Here is a 23,771-nt window from a genome sequence, read left to right as displayed (position 1 = left end):
CCGATTCCCCTCTCTCATCTGAAGCTACGGATCGTGTACAGTAAGGGAGAGTAGTAGTTATGGTATGTTTTGTCTTGACTCTGATGGCTGCATATGGTATGACTTTTGGTTCTACTACTCTTATGGAAATAGCATGTGGTAAACCTCTGACTATATCACTCCCTGATTATGCAATTAATGGTTTATATCTCTTCAAAATGAAGCTTTTATTTAGCTTATATTATATCTGTTGTGTGGTATTCTGGGAAAATTCCTTTATTCTGAATTGTGACATCTCATGGATTAGTCGAAAGTACAGGTTCAGTGAATTATAATGGTTACACGGATGGAACATGGTCCAAAAGAGTTTTTGTTTAAATTGAATATTTTCTCATTAAGGTATTGTTTAGTACATATACTAAGGGACTTAAATAAAATTACTTTGTTTCTATTAGTTTGCCCAAAGTATAAGATACTATAGTTTTACCAAACAAATTGCCAAAGGGGGGATTGTAAGTGTACAAATTTAGTACACATTAAAATCTTTGTTGGCTAATTTAATTAGTTTTAATTTAATTAAATTTAAGTTAGGTTAAAACTCTTTGAACCACTTCCTATCATATAGTATGTTTTTGAATGGATATCATTTATTGCTTGTTTAAAGAAAGGGAAGTCAGCCAAGCGCATAATGTGTGGCTTTCAAATAAAATGTGTGGCTGAGGTTCGTTGAAGACTATAGGATGTTGGCTATGTGGATCAAGGTGATGGGTTATTTATTACTATAAAAAGAAGTCATCTTATTTTAGAAAGTTACTGAATTCAGAAGTGCTATATTGAGAGAAATTAAGGCATTCTACACAAAGCTTTTATATTAATCTCTTTTATTATATTATTTCTTGAGAATTTAAATCTGAACTGCATAGTCAATACCTGAGACAACTGAAGCTTCGCTTGAAGATTGTTATGGCATGCACGGTTCTGTACTGAGTAGGTGTTAGGAAGGATTGTGGTAGTAACGGTTGATAGCCATTTGTACTTACCTATTGTATAACTCCTTAGTGAACATCTATAGTGTGTAACTCAAAACTGCGTAACAATTTCCTTGTGTTCTTGTTTTATTTTATGCTTTCAATTTCAGTTATTTATATTTGATTAAATAACCTAATTAATGAACGTGATTGTTACATAACATAAAATCAAGTAGAATTCTAAGTTACATCTTGCATTCAAGATTCAAGGTGCAATTTCATATGGCCAATTTGACCCTTATTCTAAAATATTATTTCAATCTCTCTATCACTTAGCTCCCTCTTTACTGCTTGATTGAACTCTAACACACTATTTTCTTACATTTGCAAATTAAATCATCTAATAAAACATGATACAAACAAATTTGTCTAGTACGATCCTTCCACGGTAAATACTTTGATAAAATCATTGGTTTGATTAGTTTTGCATAGTAATTTCAAATGAAGTTTTACATATTTATCAAATACCATATATCATTTGATGACATGAAAGATGTTAAAGCCCCCTTAATCCATTAGTTTCAGTATTGCATTTGGTGTTCCCTCCATATATAGGATGAACGAAATGGAAGCTTGACCAATTTCAAAAACACTAATTTGTAAAGAAAGAACTCTGTAGTTATAATCATTTACAAATAACCAACTTGGCTATAACCTAAATACAAGTAAAAAAAGAAAAAAAAAAAAAAAAAAAACTGACAATTATAATTATCTAAACAATAATTATCAAGAACATTAAACTAGACATTGTCACATGTAGAAATGGTTATATTGCAAAAGAAACCTTCCATTTGGCACAAGCAGATATTTTTATATTGTCAAATTGTCATTTGGCACCTCACTCAAACCAAAGCGCGTAAGTTCAACAGAAACATACCCATTAAATAACAACAGTTTCTACTTTTGTGGAGGCACGAGAAAAATGCAAAACAACAATTTCTGCTTTTGTGGAGGCACAAGGAAAATGCAAAAGTTGTTGCTTAATTCCAAACATGAACTCCTTTGTTTGGTTATTAAGTGCGGCAAAAATAATGAAAACCTTTTCAAGCGCTGAAAAACAGGCAAGTACCTCCTTAATGAAAAGAATTTCAGACTGCAACCCCATAAATGAGGTAAACTTCAAAGCACGAAGCATTTTATTTGTTTGTGCCACGCCTTAAAGTTTTGACAAGAGCTCCAAAAAGACACCATTATATCTAGTTGACATCTCCTCAAGCTATAGAAAACCATCATACAAAGGAAAAAAAAAAAAAAAAAAAAATAACTCAATCGAATTAGCAATTACACAACACAATTAAATTTAGGAATGCATAACAATACATTAAAAAAAAAAAAAAAACACTAAAATATCAGTGAACAGATGGGCAATTTGTCCATGAAAATAAAGATTACCCCATATACATCCATGTCAAGTCTGCATAACTTGGGGCATGATTGCAGCAAATGAACAAGTGCAGGAATTATTGTATTACTTTGGCAATAAAATGATAGCTTAAGGCTTTCCACATTTAGTTGAAATCCCATCCTACTAATTTCTTCAACAAATTCCTTGGATTAGTTCCCTAAAAAAATAATACTCCATATATAAATAATAGCCTGATATAAGGGGAAAAAAATATGGCTAAATACCTGGATATTTGAATATTGCAAATTCAGAGTAGAAATAGATCTCAAGTCCAAATTAACCGGAAGAAATTTGTCCAAACAATAAGAGTAGCAAGCTTCGATTGTTAAATCACATAGCTTTGGAGCAGTCATGTTAAAATTAAAAGTGTTTTCACACCAACAAATTAACAGACTCTCAAGTACAGGAACATCAATGGCACAAGGTGAAGGGTTTATAGGATCAAATTTAACATGATCAAAACTAAGCAAAGTAACATTTGGTAGTATGTTGGGAGAATTCATTGGTTGAACAACGACATAAGCAAGATGCAAGGACATAAGCAAGATGCAACCTCTTGAGTGTTGAACAAGAAAATATATAATTCGGCAGCTTGTATATATTATACCCAAGACTAATCTTCATTTCCTCAACACCTTTCCGTGTAACTAAAAGTAACCATTGGTCGAAGTCATAAGACCAAGACTTAACTATGAATATCCCAACATCAAGAATTTTGAGAACAAATTTCTGAATTGCTCCATTGTGCTGGGGGAGAACTTTGTTGATCACATAAAAACCCGCGGCAGATTCTGTGACATAATTGCTAGCACGATAATGTTTCTCATCCATATAAGAAAAGAAGTGATGATCAAAGTTAAGTTGTGTGAGATTGGACCAAACATCTCTCCAAACGGAAGACAGAACAGCGGTTTTAGCAGCATCTTTAATAGGCAAAAATTCCAAGATGTGATCAAGTATTTCTACAGGAAGTTGACTGATTCTATCTCTCCCCGGTTCCATTATCCAATAACCTTAACATATATGCAAATTAAATAACAAATGAATCAAAAACTAAAAACACAGTCAAAAACTAAATTGCAAGTCTTAAACACAGACAGACGTGATTATGCCAATTAAGAAAACGAATATAATACATGGAGTATGAGAGGTAGAAATAAGAAACAAAACAATCCAATTCAGAAGAAAAAAATTGCTTGCATTCAAGTTTAGTAAACACAGATTAAACATTTGATCCAAAATTTTTTAAAAACCATAATTTAATTCACAAAATATATATATATCAGCCATACCTATCAAGTAAACACCTGGTAGAGTAGCTAGTAGCTAGAATGAATCTAATAGGATGTTATTCACGGTGAAGTTGTATGCCGGAGATTGTTTGTCGGACAAGGCGGCGAGAAACGAAGAGGATAATCGAACTATGGGAGACTGGGGGTTTGCTAATTTGCTTCACCTTTCGCTTCTAGGCTTCAGCCCTACAGAAATCGCATATTTAATTTAGAGTAAAAGACATTTTTAGTCCTAGATTTATAGTGGCACGGACAATTGTAGTCCTCTTCAAAAAAATTAGATAATTTATGGACACTCTTATTGTGATGAGGACAATTTTGGTCCTCCATCAATATTTTCGTTAAATGCCTGTTTGAGCGGGGGTAATTTTGTCTTTTCAACAACATACCTCCTTCTTCTTCACTTTGCAGCCCATTTCATTGTCGTTCTCAGCCAACCATCAGACCCAAAGAGAGATGAAGTTCCAGTGGTCTAAACAATTTCCTTTGGGTTTAATTCAACAATTTCCTTATGCTCTAAGGTGCAGAATTGTGAAGCAGAGAGGTGCAGAATCGCGAAATAGAGCCGATGAAAAGTCAGAATCGTGAAGCAGGATCGGAACAGCGATTGCCTGCGAATGGAAATCAAGGTACAATTTCTGATAATCTAGGTTCAGCTACGCAAAGGAAACACGAAGGCAAGCCTATTGTCTCAATTAAGGAATCAGATTGGGAAAATCTAGCAGAAAAAAAAAGAGAGGAAACTAACCTTGATTGGCAAGTTTTTGAAGGAGAAGCCCACAATTGAAGCAATTAGGGCTCAATTTCTGAAAATCCTTCCAATTACAGGCAAGGCGCACATCGGATCTCTTGATTCGAGAAATGTTCTCATTAAATTTACAGAGGAAGCAGATTGTGTGAAGGTATTAGCAAAAAATAGAGTGGAAATTGAAGAAAAATGGATATCCTTTTAACAAATTCTTTCACGATTACGATTACCTTTCGTCACAATGTCGTCGTTGTTCGGAGGTCCGCTGACTACTTTCGAAGATTCCGAAAAGGAAAGCGAGTACGGATACGTCCGCAAGGTTCTCCTCCTCGTTTCGATCCGTACCTCTACTCTTATTTCATTTTTTTATATATCCATTTAAATTTTAATGCTCATAATAAGTGTTTGAATTGCGGATTCCATATCCATGTCTAATCTGAATGGCTATCTTTTTTATCTTATTACTCACTGTATTTTGTGTAGTTGCTTATGCAATTTGCATTTGAAGTTTTTATTTTACTAGGTGGATGCTCTGTTGTTTGTAGTTGAGATGAGCATTTGAAGATTTGAATTTACTAAGTGGCTGCTCTGTTGTTTGTAGTTGAGATGAGCATTAGTTACTTCATTCTGCTACTGTTGATGATTTGTTCGATTGTGATTTTAATATTGATGTTTGGACTATGACCTTGTTTCCATCCTTCGACGACCAACACTGTAAGTAAAGAAGTAGAGTGAATGATGATGAAGAATGAGGTAGGATGAAAAGACGCAATTACCCCTTCTCAAATGAGGCATTTAACAGGAAGAGTGAGGAAGGACTAAAATTGTCCTCGTCACAATAAGAGTGTCCACAAATTGTCTGATTTTTTTATTGAGGATCAAAATTGTCCGTGCCACTATAAGTCTAGGACCAAAAATGTCTTTTACTCTTTAATTTATTCAAAAAAATTTGCTATCAGGTGTTAATATATTATCAGTTTTTAACTAGCTATTGGCGTGAACGTTCGTGCATTTTATCACTTGATAGACAATTGTTATGCCGTGGAATCGTATCCACGGACCACGGTTTTATGTTCATAATTACTGAACTCTACGTTCATAATTATAAAATTCTATGTTCATAATTTTGAATTTCATATTCACAATTATTGAACTCTATATTTACAATTACAGAACTCTATATTCATAATTACTGAACTCTATGTTCATAATTATAAAACTCTATGTTCATAATTATAAAATTCTATATTCACAATTATGACAATTTTAAAATCGTGTCCACCTTGCAACGTGGACACGATTCTACAGCATAATTTGTCCTTACCGAGATCGGGAGTTTGAAAAAATAAAAAAATAAAAAAAAATAACCAATTTGGTTATGTGTTCATTGGCCCAATTGTTCCATTTGTTTTATAGTAATGCAAAATTGCAAATATTCCTTTTTTTTTTCATGGATTCCACAAAAAGATTCAACTTCCTGTAAAAAATTTTCGAGTAATGCTAAAGACCCTCCAATTCATCCCTCATGATGTAACAACATCTCATTGGTAGCTAAATTCTATTTTGAATTAGTAGTGTAGTAAATTAATTCATGACACCCAATGAATGAATACCACATCGGGAGAAAAATATTTGAGATAAAATTTATGAGGGAAATAAAACATTTTCCTTTATTTTATTCTCTCTAGTAACATTCTCTCCAAATCTCCAATCCACCTCACACTCTCTCCCTCCCTATAACCAAAAACCCCAAGAAAAAACTTATGATGTGAATCAATCGTTATACCGTGCACCAGGGCGCACATAGGCTCCACACCTCCCAAAACAACGTTGTTTTGTTAATTTCAGATATAAAATTCTGTGCATTCTATTATATAATTCTATACATTCGAAACATGAAAATTTTCAGTTATAAAATTCTGTGTTTCCAGGTATAAAATTCTGTATTTTCAGGTATATAATTTTGTACATTCAAAATATGGATTTAAAAAAAAAAAAAAGATTTTTTTAAACAAATGAAAAGGATCAAGAGAAGAACAAAGGGATAGTGAAGATTATATAGGTCAAAAACCCTAGAAAGCTTGTCAATGATTGGTGGAGGACAAAATAGTCTTTTTTTCTATAGGAACAAGGGAGTAAAGGCATATGGTCCACCTTGCTACATGGACCATAGTCTTAGAAAGGTAATTTTAAATAGTTTGGGGGTCAACAATAGATTTTCTAAAAATAGTTTTATTTGAAACACTTGGTTCAGGTTTCACAGTTTCTTTCGGTTTCACTCAGATTGACTTTTGGGTCAAAACTTGGTACATAATGTACTCGAGAATTTAGGATTTTCAAAATAGAATAATCTCGGTGTTGAATTTATTTAAAACATAGCTCAAATTATTTAATTCAAACACCGTTTTCTTCGTAAAAACAATTTTGGAAGAGTGAAAAATGGCTATTTTAGAATTTCTTAAAACAGAATTTAGAAAATTAAATTTTGGGTTGTCACAACGGCGGTCTGGATGCGGTTGAGAAGGACGTTTTTCGGAACGTTCATGAACCGGTTCACGGTCAGTACGATTTTTCCGACAACCACAATCTCATTAGGTTTATTAAAACTGTAGGCGATGCCGGAATGTACGTTGTTCTCCGTAGGGGCCCGTATGTTTGCGCTGAGTGGAATTATGGAGGAATTTCGGTATGGTTGCACAAGTTGCCCGGCATTAATGAGCTCCTTACTGCCAACGTAGTGTATGGACCTTGTGGAGCTACTGGAGAAGCTTACATATCTAAATTTGTGGAAAAGGGCTTATACATACAAAGATGGAGCGCTATACTGTTGAAGATGCGTACGACATTGTCAACTTTGCAAAAATGAGAGGCATCAATATTATGGCAGAGGTAGATGTTCCTGGTCACGTAGAATCATGGGGAATCCTTGCAAACATGAGGAAGAATTTTCCATTTGAGCTCTTTCACTTAGGTGGTGATTAGGTCAATGCAAATTGTTGGACCTCTACTTCGCATGTGGAGCAGTGGCTTGAAGATCATAATATGAATGCTAAGGATGCATATCAATGTTTTGTGCTCAGAGGACAAGAAATAGCAATATCACAAAATTTGACACCATTTAACTGGGAGGATGTAACACCCCACTTTTTCTAAATATTAATTATAAATCTAAACCACGATTAACATAAACTAAGTAACGAAGAAACAACTTAATAAGTAAACTAGTGGGAATGTTACCGCCACTCCGTGGTGATTGCACAGGCTAAGGATAGAACTAGAAATAAAACTAAAATAACTAACATTCATAAAACTAAATCGAAAATCATAAGGGGGAAACACACCCCGATGTCTACATCATCAAACATCATCAAACAACATCAGTCTATAAATTCGACAAATTAACATCATGATAAAATTACTATGAGTTCAGACTACTAGAACTACTAGACTAGTCTAACTCGATCACCTCTCAACGTTGGGCCCACCTGAAAGGGGTTTTACAAACAACACATAGACAAATAGGAAAACACATGTTAGCACAAAGCTAAGTATAACCACACTCAACCATGTAAAGTACTATAGAATATACTTTGGAAAACGTTTGATAACATTCATAAACAACAATCTCATCTCATAGGCAACTACAAACACACCACATACTTTCTATATACTTGCAACCACTGTTGCAAAAATCGCGCCTAGGCGCTCTAGGCGCCCTAGGCGGTCCCCAGGCGCCTAGAGGGCGCCTAGCGATTTTTTCAACATTGCTTGCAACCTATAATATCAAAATGCATGCTTCAATACAAATGACTTAACAACATAAAGATATTTCAACACATAAACATCACTACAACATTATCAAATCGAATTTATGCTTACAAGTAATTTCATACTAATACACCATACGAAAGTTATCTTCATGCTTTCAAGTTCTCATCATGTAAACGGGATATACAAGACTTCAAAATGTAACAAAACAATCATGCTCGATATACAATTTTAAATCAACATTCTCATTATGCAATCTCATGCGATACTCTACTCAAATGCAATCTCGTGCAATACTATACTCATATGCAATCTCGTGTAATGCTATAAATATACTCATATGCAATCTCGTGCAATACTATAAATATACTCATACACTCGTTGTAAAATAGAATACTTTCTGTGGAAGTCTCATTGAATCATAAATGACTTGCTTTCTTTCTTTCTTTCTTTCTTTCCTTAGAGTCGCAATGACTCACTTCTTTCTTTCTTAGAGTCGCAATGACTCATTCTTTATCTCTTAGAGTCGCAATGACTCATTCTTTCTCTTTAAATGGACAAGGTAGGAACTTCATCATAGTGTGAATGAACCTATCCGGGCACGGCATCTAGCCGACCTAATACTCTACTCGTCCACCGAACCACTCTCTTGGTTCTATGCTCAAACTCTGTGAAATCAGATATTGAACTATCAACGTGCACACCCCCTGACCAGGATTCCAAGCCTGGCGGACAGTTTCCAACCTCGAAACGTGAGAATACACCGCGTTACATATACTGGGACCGCAATGTCCATAAAATTATCCGAGAGGACATAGTCCAAACAGGGCCCTCCAAAACCTCACTGATATAGATAATACATAAATATATCTCTCATGCATGCAACATCTCAACAACTTCTCAATGCATCAAATAATGATATACCACATGCTTATGGATTTTGAAAGTAATACTTTGGCTCACGTTGGCCACTTATGCACTTTTTAAAACATGATATACTTGAGATGCAACAATATTCTACAACATGCTCCAATTATCATGTTCAATTGTTCTTTTGACCTTCATAGATGGTGGAAGGTGAATTCTGATTGGTTCCCAGTGTTGTTTAAAATGGCAAGGGATATACTTGCTATTCCAATCTCTAATGTTGCATCACAATCATCATTCAGTACCAGTGGCAGGTAGTAGATGTCTTTAGGAGTTCCCTAACTCCTAAAATTGTTAAGGCACTAGTGTGTGTACAGAATTAGCTGAGTTAGTCAATCAACCTATATCTATTAAGAAAAAAAAATCAACCTATCTCTGTTGAGAAAAAAATTGATGATGTTGAAAGTATTAAAAAAGGTAAATACTTTAACTTACCTATTTTATTTTAACTTAGAAACTAATAAGTATTACCTATTTTATTTTAACTTACAATTTTTTTTATTTTTATTTTTTTTTTTTTTGCAGAGTTGTGCAGCACATCCAGCAATGGAGTTGGATCTTCACTACCTACAATAATACGTGTATGGCTATATATTTATTCTGAATTTCTAATTAAAGCATAAAGCATTTGATTATTTATTCTGAATTTATAATTAAAACATAAAGCATTTGATTACTTATTTTGATATTTGATGAATATGTTTGTATCGATGTATGTGTATTTGATTACTTATTTTGATATTTGATGAATATGTTTGTATCGATGTATGTGTATCAATGTCCCTCAGTCCATGATTCATGGGCAGGGAACCGTCCCTCAGTCCATGATTCATAGGCAGGGAACTCGAAAGTGTTCATGGCTTTGTAACATTTTAAATGATGCTATCATTGAGCTCTTATCTCTCTTATTCAATTACTAATTTATTCTTGTGCAATGCTTCCACCATATTGTCTGAATACATAGAATTGGGTTTGGTACGTTGCATGTGTAGTGTGGTGTTTATGCTATACTCATTGAGCAATTTGTCCTCAATCCTAAATTGATATGGAAAAATAGCAATCTGAGCACTCTATCAATTATCATGTTCAATTGTTCAAACGTTTCAATGGTTTGAAGTTTGAAGTGTAAATTCTAAGTCCTAAGTCTGTAAATTTGTATGTTTTGAATTTGAAGTGTAAATTCTAAATTGTAAGTTTCTTAATTCTAACTGTTGAACAGCTGAATTGTATACTGCGTAAGTTCTAAGTCTAACTACTTAAGTAGTCTAACTACTTAAGTAGTTAAGTGTTTGTAATAGACTGTCTTGTAAAAAATGAAAAACAAGTTATTTTAATTAAATAGATTTATTAATTTTTTCAAGTTACAATTTTTTATTACAAATATCTGTTTAATTCGGCCATATATCCTACAGTTTTGAGTGTATATAATAAATAAATAAACGAATAAAACCTCCAATATTCAAACCGAAATCCGCTCGAGGTGACCATATGTGAACCTGAACCCCGTCTGTTGCACAACCCTACTTATTGTTTGTAATTCAAATGAGAAACTGCAATTTTATATATTCATCTCATAATTTACCAGTTCAGTACTCTCTTAATTGATCTAGGACTTGTATTCCCCATTTTTACAATCGAGTACATCCATCACAAATAAACCACCATAGTGAATTAGTGAACGATTACGGGTACTATTGCAACTCCATATTAATTAAGAATGAAAACTACACTTGCCTTATAACTCAAGGACTAAAAAGTACAATTTTTCCTATAACCTAAATACAAGTAAAAAAACCCCAAAAAAAAAAAGAAAAAAAAAACTGACAATTATAATTATGTAAACAATAATTATTAAGAACATTAAACTAGACATTGTCTCATGTAGAAATTGTTATATTGCAAAAGAAACCTTCCATTGGCACAAGTAGAAATTTTTATATTGTCAAATTGTCATTTGGCACACTCAAACCAAAAAGCATAGTTCAACAGAAACATACCCATTAAATAACATCAATTTCTGCTTTTGTGGGGTAGGCATGAGGAAAATGCAAAACAACAATTTCTGCTTTTGTGGAGGCACGAGGAAAATGCAAAAGTTGTTGCATAACTCCAAACTTGAACTCCTCTGTTTGGTTATAAGAGGCAAAAATAATGAAAAGCTTTTCAAGTGCTGAAAAATAGGCAAGTACCTCCTTAATGAAAAGAATTTCAGACTGCCACCCGCTAAATGAGTCAAGCTTCAAAGTACGAAGCATTTTATTTGTTTGTGCCACGCCTTGAAGTTTTGACAAGAGTTTCGAAAAGGCGCGATTATATCTAATTTCCATCTCCTCAAGCTATAGAAAACCATCATACAAAGGGAAAAAAAAAAAAAAACTCAATCGAATTAGTAATTACACAACACAATTGAACTTAGGAATGCATAACAATACATAAACAAGTAAAATATCAGTGAACAGATGGACAATTTGTCCATGAAAATAAAGATTACCGCAGATACATTCAAGTCAAGTCTGCATAACTTGGGGCATGATTGCAGCAAATGAACAAGTGCAGGAGTTATTGTATCAGTTTGGTAAGTAAATGATAGCTTAAGCCTTTCCACATTTAGTTGAAATCCCATCCTACTAATTTCTTCAACAAATTTCTTGGAAATCAAATAGAAAGGAAGTAGGATTAGTTCCCTAAAAAAATAATACTCCACATATAAATAATAGGGAAAAAAATATGACTAAATACCTCGATATTTGAATATTGCAAATTCAGAGTAGAAATAGATCTCAAGTCCAAATTAACCGGAAGAAATTTGTCCAAACAATCAGAGTAGCAACCTGTGATTGTTAAATCACACAGCTTTGGAGCAGTCATGTTAAAATTAAAAATGTCTCCACAGCAATAAAATAATAGACTCTCGAGTACAGGAACATCAATGGCACAATGTGAAGGCTCTATAGGATCAAAGTTAACATACTCAAAACTAAGCAAATCAACATTTGGTAGTATGCAGGGGGATTTCATTGGTTGAACAACGACATAAGAAAGATGCAACCTCTTGAGCGTTGAACAAGAAAATATGTAATTCGGCAGCTTGTATATATTATACTGAAGACGAATGTTCATTTCCTCAACACCTTTCTGTGTAACTAAAAGTAACCACTGGTCGAGGGACTTTATTGTAAGTATCCCAACACCAACATCAACAAAATAGATAACAAATTTCTGAATAGTTCCATTGTGTTGGAGGAGAACTTTGTTGATCACATACCCCGGGGCATATTCCCTGAAATAATTGCTAGGATGACGTTGTGTCTTTTCCATATAAGAAAAGAAGTGACGATCAAAGTTAAGTTGTGTGAGATTGGACCAAACATCTCTCCAAATGGAAGACAGAACAGCGGTTTTAGCAGCATCTTTAATCGGCAAAAATCCCAAGATGTGGTCAAGTATTTCTACCGGAAGTTTACTGATTCTATCTCTTCTCCTCGGTGCCATAATCCAATAACCTTAACATATATGCAAATTAAATAACAAATGAATCAAAAACTAAATTGCAAGTCTTAAACAAGTATGAACACGAATATAATACCTGGGGTATGAAAGGTAGAAATAAGAAACGAAACAATTGAATTCAGAACAAACAAATTGCCTGCATTCAAATTTTGTATATGAACACGAATATAATACCTGGAGTATGAAAGGTAGAAATAAGAAACGAATCAATCAAATTCAAAACAAACAAATTGCTTGCATTCAAATTTTGTAAACACAGATTAAACTTTTGATCCAAAATTTTTTAAAACCATAATTTAATTCACAAAATATATATCAGCCATACCTATCAAGTAAACATCGGGTATAGTAGCTACTAGCTAGAATGAATCTTATTCACGGTGAAGTTGTATGGCGGAGATTGTTTGGCCTGCTATTTATGAGAGCATTTCCAAAGTGGAGGACAAGGCGGCGAGAAACGAAGAGGCCCATGAGGATAATCCAACTATGGGAGACGGGTTTGCTTCACCTTTCGCTTCTAGGCTTCAGCCCTAGTCAAATACTCAAATCGCATATTTAAATTTATTCAAAAAATTCGCTTTCAAGTGTAAATATTTTGTCAGTTTTTAACTAAGTAGTAATTGTCCCATTATTAATTTAACGAATTTACCAATTAAATTTTTGAGATCCTTAAAATTAACAAAGAAAGTAATAATTATGAAAACAGAAACACGTACATGAGTTCTTAAGCTTAGAATTAGTTTAATTAAAAATATAAGTATACTATACAATGTAATATTTAATATTTTTAAAAGTTTAATGATTCTATTATTATGCTGATTTTAAAGTTTATTGTTACTTGTATTATTATTTGAATTTGAATTTTTTTTAAAGTAATTTGAATTTGAAATAACTACTTTAATTATATAAGTAACGTATTTAAATAAAACTTGTAAATAAAATAATAGACGATATTTGTAAAAAATCTCCACCAAAAACTTATTCATTTGAAAAAGATTATTTATGTAAGAACTATATTTATTTTATATCTAATTTCTCCTCTTTATATATGTGAAGTCAAATTAATTATAATTGAGGTTTAAATGAATATATACACAAATTATATTAAATATAAATCTTTACCAATAAATGTTAACACAATAAACTTTTTTTCATACTTCATTATGCTTTAATATATATAGAGATAGAGATAAAGCTATAATAATAAAACATAAATATACACACAATGAATGCATTCATACTTGCTAAACTCAAGTGGACATGAACCAAGTGAGGAACCCCCCCTCACTTTGAGAGGTTTCTCTCACACTATCGTTGGTGAGACTCGATCTCTAGTCATTCTTCCAAAGTTTCACCTCTGTAACCAGTTGAGCTGCCCATGCGGGTATACTTGTTAATCTTGTTTCTATCAAAATGCATTCACACTTTGGAGAGAAAATTTTGTGGCTAGATTCTGCTTTATTATTATATATAAATATAAAGATAAAGATAAAGATAAAGAAGATAAAGATAAAGATTTGATTGGCGCGTGAGTGATTGTGCATCTTCATCTGAGTAAAATCCACTTTTGGTCCTACATTTATTGCGTAATGAACACATTTTGCCCGGTTTTATTACTTTCGCCACATTTTGCCCAACCTTTTTAAAAGGTGGACACTTTTAGTCCACCATTACATTTGTTGTTGATGAACCGTGAAGTGGGAGGACAATTGTGTCCTTTCACGTGCTATTCTTCACCAGCTTCTTGGTTTCATCATCGATCAAACCCAGAAGCAGAAGGGGAGGAAGATCCGTCGCTGTGAGAGTGGTGGTGGGAGGGGCGGAGTGCCTGTATACTTCATGGTAGCTAAATCAGGGTCGATTTTAGATCCAAAAGGGCGAACAAATGAGCCATTGAAGCGGTCGATTTCGGGTCCCACGAAACGGGTATGGCTGGGGAACTCACCATCAAAGTTTCTTTATGGTTAAACGACAGCTTGTTCGGAGCCTTTAAGGCGGCTGAAGAAGACGAAATAGACGACAATTCCTTAGCTTCCAAACTCAGCAACATTACGAGATTCTGCTTTAAAGAAACACAACAACAGAGATTGTTTATTGCCATGAAAGTGTAGAGCATCATCAAGAATTGAATCCTTGTAAACTACATGGCATAGCTTCAAAGCTTTAAATCTTTTTATTTGTTTTCCCCTTTTTCTAGGATTTTGGTTTCAAGGGTGGTTGGGTGGAAGACATATTTCTGAGCAGTTTTTAGAATTTAATTCTGCCTTTTGTTGGCCAGTCTAGCATTGTTGTTTATGTGAAGGTCTTCTACTTGAGGGACTTTGGGGTTGGAAGGAATTGCTCAGATTTTAGAAGGTCAAATTGGAATGGATCTATTTGCTGCGTCACAGACTCACAGTTTAAAGGGCCAATTTGATTGTCAAGTAGGGATAGCTAGGTGGCTTATGGCAAGAATCGGAAGAGAACAAAAAAATCTTTATCTTTATTTATGTAATAACTAGCCACAAAATTTTTCTTTCAAAGTGTGAATGCATTTTGATAAAAATAAGAATAGCAAGTATGAATTGCATTAATTGTGTGGGTAGATGTATTTATACATATCTTTTTTAAAGTTATTATGTGTATTTATATTTTATTATTATAGATCTATCTCTATCTCTATATATATTAAAGCATAATGGAGTATTGAAAAAAGTTTATTGTGTTCAAATTTATTGGTAAAGTTTTATATTTAGTATAATTTGTGTATATATTCATTTAAACCTCAATTATAATTAATTTGACTCCACATATATAAAGAGGATAAATTAGATATAAAATAAATATATACTTCTTACATAAATAATCTTTTTCAAATGAATAAATTTTTGGTGAAGATTTTCGATAAATATCGCCTGTTATTTTATTTACAAGTTTTTATTTAAATACGTTAGTTATATAATTAAAGTTGTTATTTCAAATAAAAAAATAATTCAAATTCAAATAATAATACAAGTAAGAATAAACTTTAAAATTAATATAATAATAGTATAATTAAAATTTTAAAAATATTAAATATTACATTGTATAGTTATACTTACATTTTAAATCAAACTAATTCTGAGCTCAAGAACTCAAGTACGTTTTTCTGTTTCCACAACCATTACTTTCTTTACTAATTTAGAGAATATCAAAAATTTAATTGGTAAATTTGTTAAATTAATAATAGTTCGTGCATCGCACGGGACAATTACTAGTAAATAAAAAGTCAAACAAAAAAAATAATGGGAATATCGTTGGCTTTCTCGTTGTAGCATCTTCATTGCAGTTTGGGCTATTTGTTCTTTACTATTTACTCACAAATTGAAGGCTGATGAAGAATAGCACGTGAAAGGACACAATTGTCCTCTCACTTCATGGCTCATTAACAGCAAATGTAATTGTAGACCAAACATGTTCACTTTTTAAAAATGTTGGGTAAAATGTGACTAAATTAATAAAACCGGACAAAATGTGTCTATTGCGCAATAAATGTACGACCAAAAGTGAATTTTACTCTCTTCATCTACTATGATTATTATTATTATTATTATTATTATTATTATTATTATTATTACTAGTATTTGCGCCCGTGCGATGCACGGAATGAATTTGTTGTAATATATTAAGAATATTTTGATTGATATATAATTATTTAAATTAGAACATCAAATATTATATAGTGCAATTGAAGGTATTGTTTGGATCGTTTATGTGTTTTTATGTTATTAATTGCTCAAATTAATAGCTAATATGTAGATGTACGCATGCGGCGCTATAACTTTGGAGATTTTATTTATCATTATTTAGTATTTTTATAAATTAGGCAAATTTGCTCGTTCTCTAGCAATTCAGTTATAAAAATTAATTGATATCCTAATTTATTTGTATGGAAAATATATTTCTTGTCTAGATATATAGCAATTTTGCCATTTAAAAAAAAAACATAATATCACAGATTATATTTTACAAACTATTGAAACCTCTTTGTAGACAAATTGGTAGTAACAACACAATCTTGTTCATCTTCGTCTAGAGCTAACACCTTTAGTCCAAAAGGATGGGTGACTCGGGTGAAAATATATAATGGTAGAATTTCAGTCAATTAGTGCTCCTTTTTATTTTCAGTCAATTAGTAATATCAGATTCATTATCAGTCAATTATTTTTTTTTATTTCCAGTCAATTAGTCAATTAGAATATTAGATGCATTGATATTTTTTCATAATATTCGTTCCATTTTTAATTGATGATTATAATATTTTTATTGTAATATTTTCGTTCTATTTTTAATTTACCTTTACTATCGTTTAAAATATGCATTTACTATTGATGATGTAGAATATTATTATTGAAATATTTTCGTCTAATTTTTAAGTTTCGTCCTATTTTTTAATTAAAATGCAATGATCTGTCAATTTCTTTTTTCATTTTAGTCATTTTTTATTTGCAGTCAATTATTAATATTCATTTCCTTTTATAATTTCAGTCAATTAGTAATATCAGATTCATTTTTAGACAATTATTCTTTTTAATTTTCAGTCAATTAAAATATCAGATACAGTGATATTTTTACCTATTTGAACCATTTTTAATTGATGATGTAGAATATTATTATTGAAATATTTCCGTTCCATTTTTAATTTCTATTCCATTGTTTAAAATTTTGAAAGATTTATGATATAATTGTGATTTGATTTATTCTACTGTGTAATATTATTGTGAAAAATTAAAATGCAATAATCACAATTTTCTTTTCCATTTTAGTCAATTATGGATAATTTTTTATTTTCAGTGAATTATTAATATTCATTTCCTTTTCCAATTAACGTAATTTCTGTTTCTTTTTTCATTTTTAATTTTCAGTCAGTTATTAATATTCATTTATTTTCCAATTTACCTAATTTTTGTTTCATTTTTTAATTGATGATGATGTAGAGAATTATTGCGATATATTTCTTTTTATTTTTTAATTTACCTTTACTATTTACTATTGTTTGGGCGGAAAATCAAGTAAATAAAATTTTGTTTTTAATTATACTATAGATTTACCAACAATCCAAACACTCCCTTAGTATTCCATCAAAAAACGAATAAAGAAAAGTCACTTCATTAAGAAAATTAAAACTAAGTAAAGTAAATCGTCTAATCATGTTATATTTATTTGAAACTGTATATTAATCTCATTTTGAAATCATTGGTTCACATATTTATTTTTTCTTTAATTATTATAAACAGAAATGATATTGTACACATAATTAAGATGATTTATTCCTAATTGTATTTCATATATATTATAATTCTAAATATATGAATACTAACTAAGAGAATTGTACTTATAAATCAATAAAAAAAACATGTGTATATATATATATATATATATATATATATATATATATATATATATCGAACGCATTTTCTTATATGATTGTATAATACATTGTATATATACATAATGTTTATTAATATGTATATAGAAAAATTCTATAATATAATTTCATTAATTATAATTTATATTGATATAATTATAATTAAAAAATTACATTTAGGAATTTAAAAAGTTGCATTTAAATATTATATGATTATTATAGTGCGTAAGTGTATGTATATTTTTAGAAAAAATTATAAATATTCATGTTTCGTTAATTTTATACTTTCATTTCTTTAATTATATTTCATATTTTAGTAATTATAATTTAATAAAATTGTCACAAATTTTTCTAGGGAAGAAATCTTCTATTTCTCAGTTTCAATAATTATATTAATTATAATTACCAAATATTGTGGCAATTACCATAATAATTTTATTAATTATATTAATTATAGTATTTGTTCTCTTCTAATATTTAAATACATTACCATAATAATTACACGAAAGAATGAAAGAAAAATTATTAAATAATTACCATTAATAAAAATTAGAAAATCATATTAAAAATTAATTATATATTAAGTTAAATATAATTTATTTTATGCCAATAATATTATACATTAAGTATAAAAATATATATGTATATAAATTACCATAATAATTACACTGAAAATGTGACAATACATAATTATTAGGCAATAATATTAATAATTAATTATTAAGAAAAGTATAATTTATTTTGTACTAATACTATTATACATTAAGTGTGTGTGTGTGTGTGTGTGTGTGTGTGTGTGTGTGTATATATATATATATATATATATATATATATATATATATATATATATATATATATACTTTTAATTCTATATTGATAAGAATAATATGTGTATATACTTTAAGAAAATATTCATTATTGAAAAAAAGATATAATTTTACTGATTATTATTAGTATGAATTAATTAGTGAATTTCGTTTCCTTTTCTATTTTTCGCAAATTAAGGATTTTTTTATTTTTAAAATTTTTTGGTAAGTATTTTTTGTACTGTTATTCTTATTATGATATTTTTTTAACAACTTTTCGTTTCCTTTTTCATTTTCATTGAATTAAAAATCTTTTTTTTTTTCAAATCTTACTGATTATTATTAGTATTAATCAGTAAATTCCATTTATTTTTCAATTTTTAGTGAATTAATGATCTTTTTTTATTTTCATATTTTACTGCTAACTTTTTTACTGATTATTATTAGTATTAATTAATCAGTGAATTGACTGAATTCCGTTTCATCTTTTTTTAGTGAATTCTAATTTTTGGCAGGATTTTCTTCTTCTTTTTTTTATTTTGACTGTTATCCTTATTATGACTCCTTTTTTTTTTTCACAACCTTCCGTGTTTTACTCTTTCATTTTCATTCAATCAAGACTCCTTTTCTTATTTTCCTATTTTACTGATTATTATTAGTAATAATTAGTAAATTCTATTTATATTTCCATTTTTAGTGAATTAAGAATCCTTTTTTATTTTTTTAGTTTACTACAATTTTTTTTACTGATTATTGTTAGTATTAATTAATTAGTGAATTTCGTTTCCTTTTCAATTTTTTGTGAATTAAGGTTTTTTTATTCTATTTTACTACGAATTTTTTTACTAATTATTATTAATATTATTAATTGGTAATTTTTCCCCTTTTTTATTGTTTGGGCGGGAAAGTAAGAAATGATGATTTTATATATTTTTAATAATAGTATAGAGTATAGATTTTTAGTGAATTAAGGATTTTTTTTATTTTTCTATTTTATTGCTAACCTTTTTACTGATTATTATTAGTATTAATTAATTAGTAAATTCTGTTTCCTTTTCTATTTTTGATGAATTAAGATTTTATTTTTTAATTTTTGGTAGGATTTTTTTTACTGTTATCTTTTTTTTTTCCAATCTTCTGTTTTTTTTTTTCATTTTCATTGAATTAAGACTCCTTTTTTATTTTCTTATTTTACTGATTATTATTATTAGTAATAATCAATAAATTCCGTTTATATTTCTTATTGTACTAATACTATTATACATTAAGTGTGTGTGTGTGTGTGTGTATATATATATATATATATATATATATATATATATATATATATATATATATATATATATATATATATATATATATATATATATACTTTTAATTCTATATTGATAAGAATAATATGTGTATATACTTTAAGAAAATATTCATTATTGAAAAAAGGATATAATTTTACTGATTATTATTAGTATGAATTAATTAGTGAATTTCGTTTCCTTTTCTATTTTTCGCAAATTAAGGATTTTTTTATTTTTAAAATTTTCTGGTAAGTATTTTTTGTACTGTTATTCTTATTATGATATTTTTTTAACAACTTTTCGTTTCCTTTTTCATTTTCATTGAATTAAAAATCTTTTTTTTTTCAAATTTTACTGATTATTATTAGTATTAATCAGTAAATTTCATTTATTTTCAATTTTTAGTAAATTAATGATCTTTTTTTATTTTCATATTTTACTGCTAACTTTTTTACTGATTATTATTAGTATTAATTAATCTGTGAATTGACTGAATTCCGTTTCATCTTTTTTTAGTGAATTCTAATTTTTGGCAGGATTTTCTTCTTCTTTTTTTTATTTTGACTGTTATCCTTATTATGACTCCTTTTTTTTTTCACAACCTTCCGTGTTTTTTTTCTTTCATTTTCATTCAATCAAGACTCCTTTTCTTATTTTTCTATTTTACTGATTATTATTAGTAATAATTAGTAAATTCTATTTATATTTTCATTTTTAGTGAATTAAGAATCCTTTTTTATTTTTTTAGTTTACTACAATTTTTTTTACTGATTATTGTTAGTATTAATTAATTAGTGAATTTCGTTTCTTTTTCAATTTTTTGTGAATTAAGGTTTTTTTATTCTATTTTACTACGAACTTTTTTACTAATTATTATTAATATTATTAATTGGTAATTTTTCCCCTTTTTTATTGTTTGGGCGGGAAAGTAAGAAATGATGATTTTATATATTTTTAATAATAGTATAGAGTATAGATTTTTAGTGAATTAAGGATTTTTTTTATTTTTCTATTTTATTGCTAACCTTTTTACTGATTATTATTAGTATTAATTAATTAGTAAATTCTGTTTCCTTTTCTATTTTTGATGAATTAAGATTTTTTTTTATTTTTCTAATTTTTGGTAGAATTTTTTTTACTGTTATCCTTTTTTTTTCCAATCTTCTGTTTTTTTTTTTCATTTTCATTGAATTAAGACTCCTTTTTTATTTTCTTATTTTACTGATTATTATTATTAGTAATAATCAGTAAATTCCGTTTATATTTTCAATTTTTAGTGAATTAAGATTTTTTTTTATTTTCCTATTTTACTACAAATCTTTTTTTACTGATTATTGTTAGTATTAATTAATCAGTGAATTTCGTTTCCTTTAATATATAGATATAGATTACACTAAAAATTATTCAATTTATTATACAGTTATTATTATTCATATGGTAATTAGTAGGTTGTTTTTATATTTGGTAATTAAGTCAATAATTAGACAAATTACTATATATATATATATATATATATATATATATATATATTACTTTTTTGAAGCTAGTATACGTCTATACATATGCATATAATACTAATTAAACCATTTTATAACCTTTTATTAGGCCGTCCACAAAAAATAAATAAATAAAATTACGTATTATTAAAATTATTGTGCTATAATAATATTAAGAAATAAGATATTAAAGAATTAATTGTAATTAATCAAATAATGATCCAGATTAGTGTATACATAAAATAGTATTAGCCATTTCACATCTTTTAATAGACTGTTTTTATATATGGTAATTAAGCCAATAATTAGACAAATTAAACTACTATAAATATATTACTAATTAAGTCATTTTATTACCTTTTATTAGGTTATCCACAAAATCCAAAAATCTACATATCAATATACGAAATTATTGTAATATAATAATTTTAAGAAATAAGATATTAAAGAATTAAATGTAATTAATCAAATAATTATCCAGACTTCATATTAGTGTATGAAGAAAATATTAATACACCATTTCACACCTTTTAATAAGCTGGTTTTATATATAATAGTTAAGTCAATAATTAGACGGCAAATTACTATACATATATTACTAATTAAGTCATTTTCTCACCTTTTATTAAGTTGTCCACGAAATCAAAAATCTATATATTAATATCCGAAATGATTGTACTATAATAATATTAAGAAATAAGGTATTAAAGAATAAATTTTAATTAATCAAATAATATAATTATCTAGACTTTATATTAGTGTATACAAAAAATATTATTACGTCATTAGGCTCTGCAATTACCTTGTTTTGTTTTCCTGTTTTTGCACTACTTTTGCAACAAAATAGTAAGCAGCCTTCCTTCGAATTACATGCTAAAGCTTAAGCTACACAAAATACGCCTAGTAATGTTATTTTATCACAGTTAGGAACTTATAATGCATGTTGTGAAATTGATTAGAACAAAGACATGAATTGATCTACGTGCGTACATTTAACATTTCTCATGAATATTGAATGTTATTTCCTACATACAAAAAATCATCTTAAATTGAGAAATTGAAAATTAAACTTCTACAACTTTAATATATCGTCATTAATCTCCCGTCCAAGGCTAGATTCTGGTGCCTTCTTAGGGCTCTCATAGCGTCTGAGTGACTATAAAAAATCACTTCTGCAATGCCCTGCCACAATCACACGTACATATTCATCACAAACCAATTGAACAACTTAGCTTCAAATAATTGTTGGTTTGCAAACCGTGTCATACTTGAGTGTGGACGAATTCAAAGAACAAATATATGTAAACACAACCAAATTATCTATGTGTATGAATAAATTTGAAATAAGAATTGAAAAAATACACGAGAGAGAACTTACGAAGATATTGTTGTTCGAAACTCCATCCCCCAAGTTGAATACATTACGCTTTGTCCAACGTTATTGCACAGTTTCTCTCTTGTGTGCAGATTGGGAACAATGACGGTGATCCGTCATTCTTGAAAAAAAACTTAGAGAGAGATTCTTAAATCTGTGACGAGTAGTGCACTGGGAGGAAGCAAGTCCTATCATCATTTTATAGCAATAAAAAGTGACCATACATAAAATTAAAATACTCAGTATAAATTGATTATTATTGGAAAGAATATTTTTATTATTACATTACTATAAATTGATTACCAATTAGTACATTTACAATATCATACATAATATTCATTCGCAATCCGTGTTGTTACCATACATAATATTCACGGTTAAAATCATTATTATTATTATATGTATTAAATTCAATATTAAATACTAATTGTATATAATAGATGATATTACAAAAATGTCCCTAAGTTTTGGGGGGAAAACTTGGCTAGGAGGATTTTAGTTATATATATATATATATATATATATATATATATATATATAGATATAGATATATAGATTACTAGCCTTTTCTATGCGCAATGCGCAAAACTAAGTGCCTAACATTAGTATTCAATGTTAAAATTATAGTTATAATTTTTTTTTAAATAATTCATAAAATTTATAGTTGTAGAATTTATATTATATATTAAAAGGAGAAGTGTCAAATAGGCCCATCTACTATTACCAAGTGCTTAATTCTCACCACGAACTAAATTA

General features: G+C 29.1%; 1 protein-coding gene and 1 long non-coding RNA gene across 4 annotated transcripts; both read right to left on the bottom strand.

Moving 5' to 3' along the window:
- Window positions 1–1,850: 1,850 nt before the first annotated feature.
- Window positions 1,851–5,316, bottom strand: LOC109158377. The gene is made up of 5 exons (XR_002050366.1): window positions 4,094–5,316; window positions 3,705–3,890; window positions 2,637–3,425; window positions 2,400–2,555; window positions 1,851–2,223 (listed from the first exon to the last, which is right to left on the bottom strand). It is a non-coding gene; the product is annotated as an uncharacterized LOC109158377 (long non-coding RNA).
- Window positions 5,317–11,062: 5,746 nt separating this feature from the next.
- On the bottom strand, window positions 11,063–13,210 carry LOC109158376 (F-box/FBD/LRR-repeat protein At1g13570-like). 3 transcript variants are annotated; one of them, XM_019306294.1, is made up of 5 exons: window positions 12,983–13,210; window positions 12,734–12,831; window positions 11,887–12,650; window positions 11,639–11,794; window positions 11,063–11,483 (listed from the first exon to the last, which is right to left on the bottom strand). In XM_019306294.1, the coding sequence occupies exons 3-5, from the start codon at window positions 12,637–12,639 to the stop codon at window positions 11,148–11,150; spliced, it is 1,245 nt and encodes a 414-aa protein (XP_019161839.1). In that variant the 5' UTR covers window positions 12,640–12,650; window positions 12,734–12,831; window positions 12,983–13,210; the 3' UTR covers window positions 11,063–11,147. The 3 variants fall into 3 exon arrangements, with proteins under 3 accessions (XP_019161839.1, XP_019161840.1, XP_019161838.1); XM_019306295.1 differs by lacking the exon at window positions 12,734–12,831 and having other exon boundaries at window positions 11,887–11,978; window positions 12,413–12,650; XM_019306293.1 differs by lacking the exon at window positions 12,734–12,831.
- Between the last annotated feature and the right edge of the window lie 10,561 nt (window positions 13,211–23,771).

This window comes from Ipomoea nil, unplaced genomic scaffold (assembly GCF_001879475.1).
Source record: "Ipomoea nil cultivar Tokyo-kokei standard unplaced genomic scaffold, Asagao_1.1 scaffold2818, whole genome shotgun sequence".
NCBI lineage: Eukaryota > Viridiplantae > Streptophyta > Magnoliopsida > Solanales > Convolvulaceae > Ipomoea > Ipomoea nil.
Note: the sequence above shows the minus strand (reverse complement) of the source record. Positions and strands in the feature narration are given on the sequence as shown.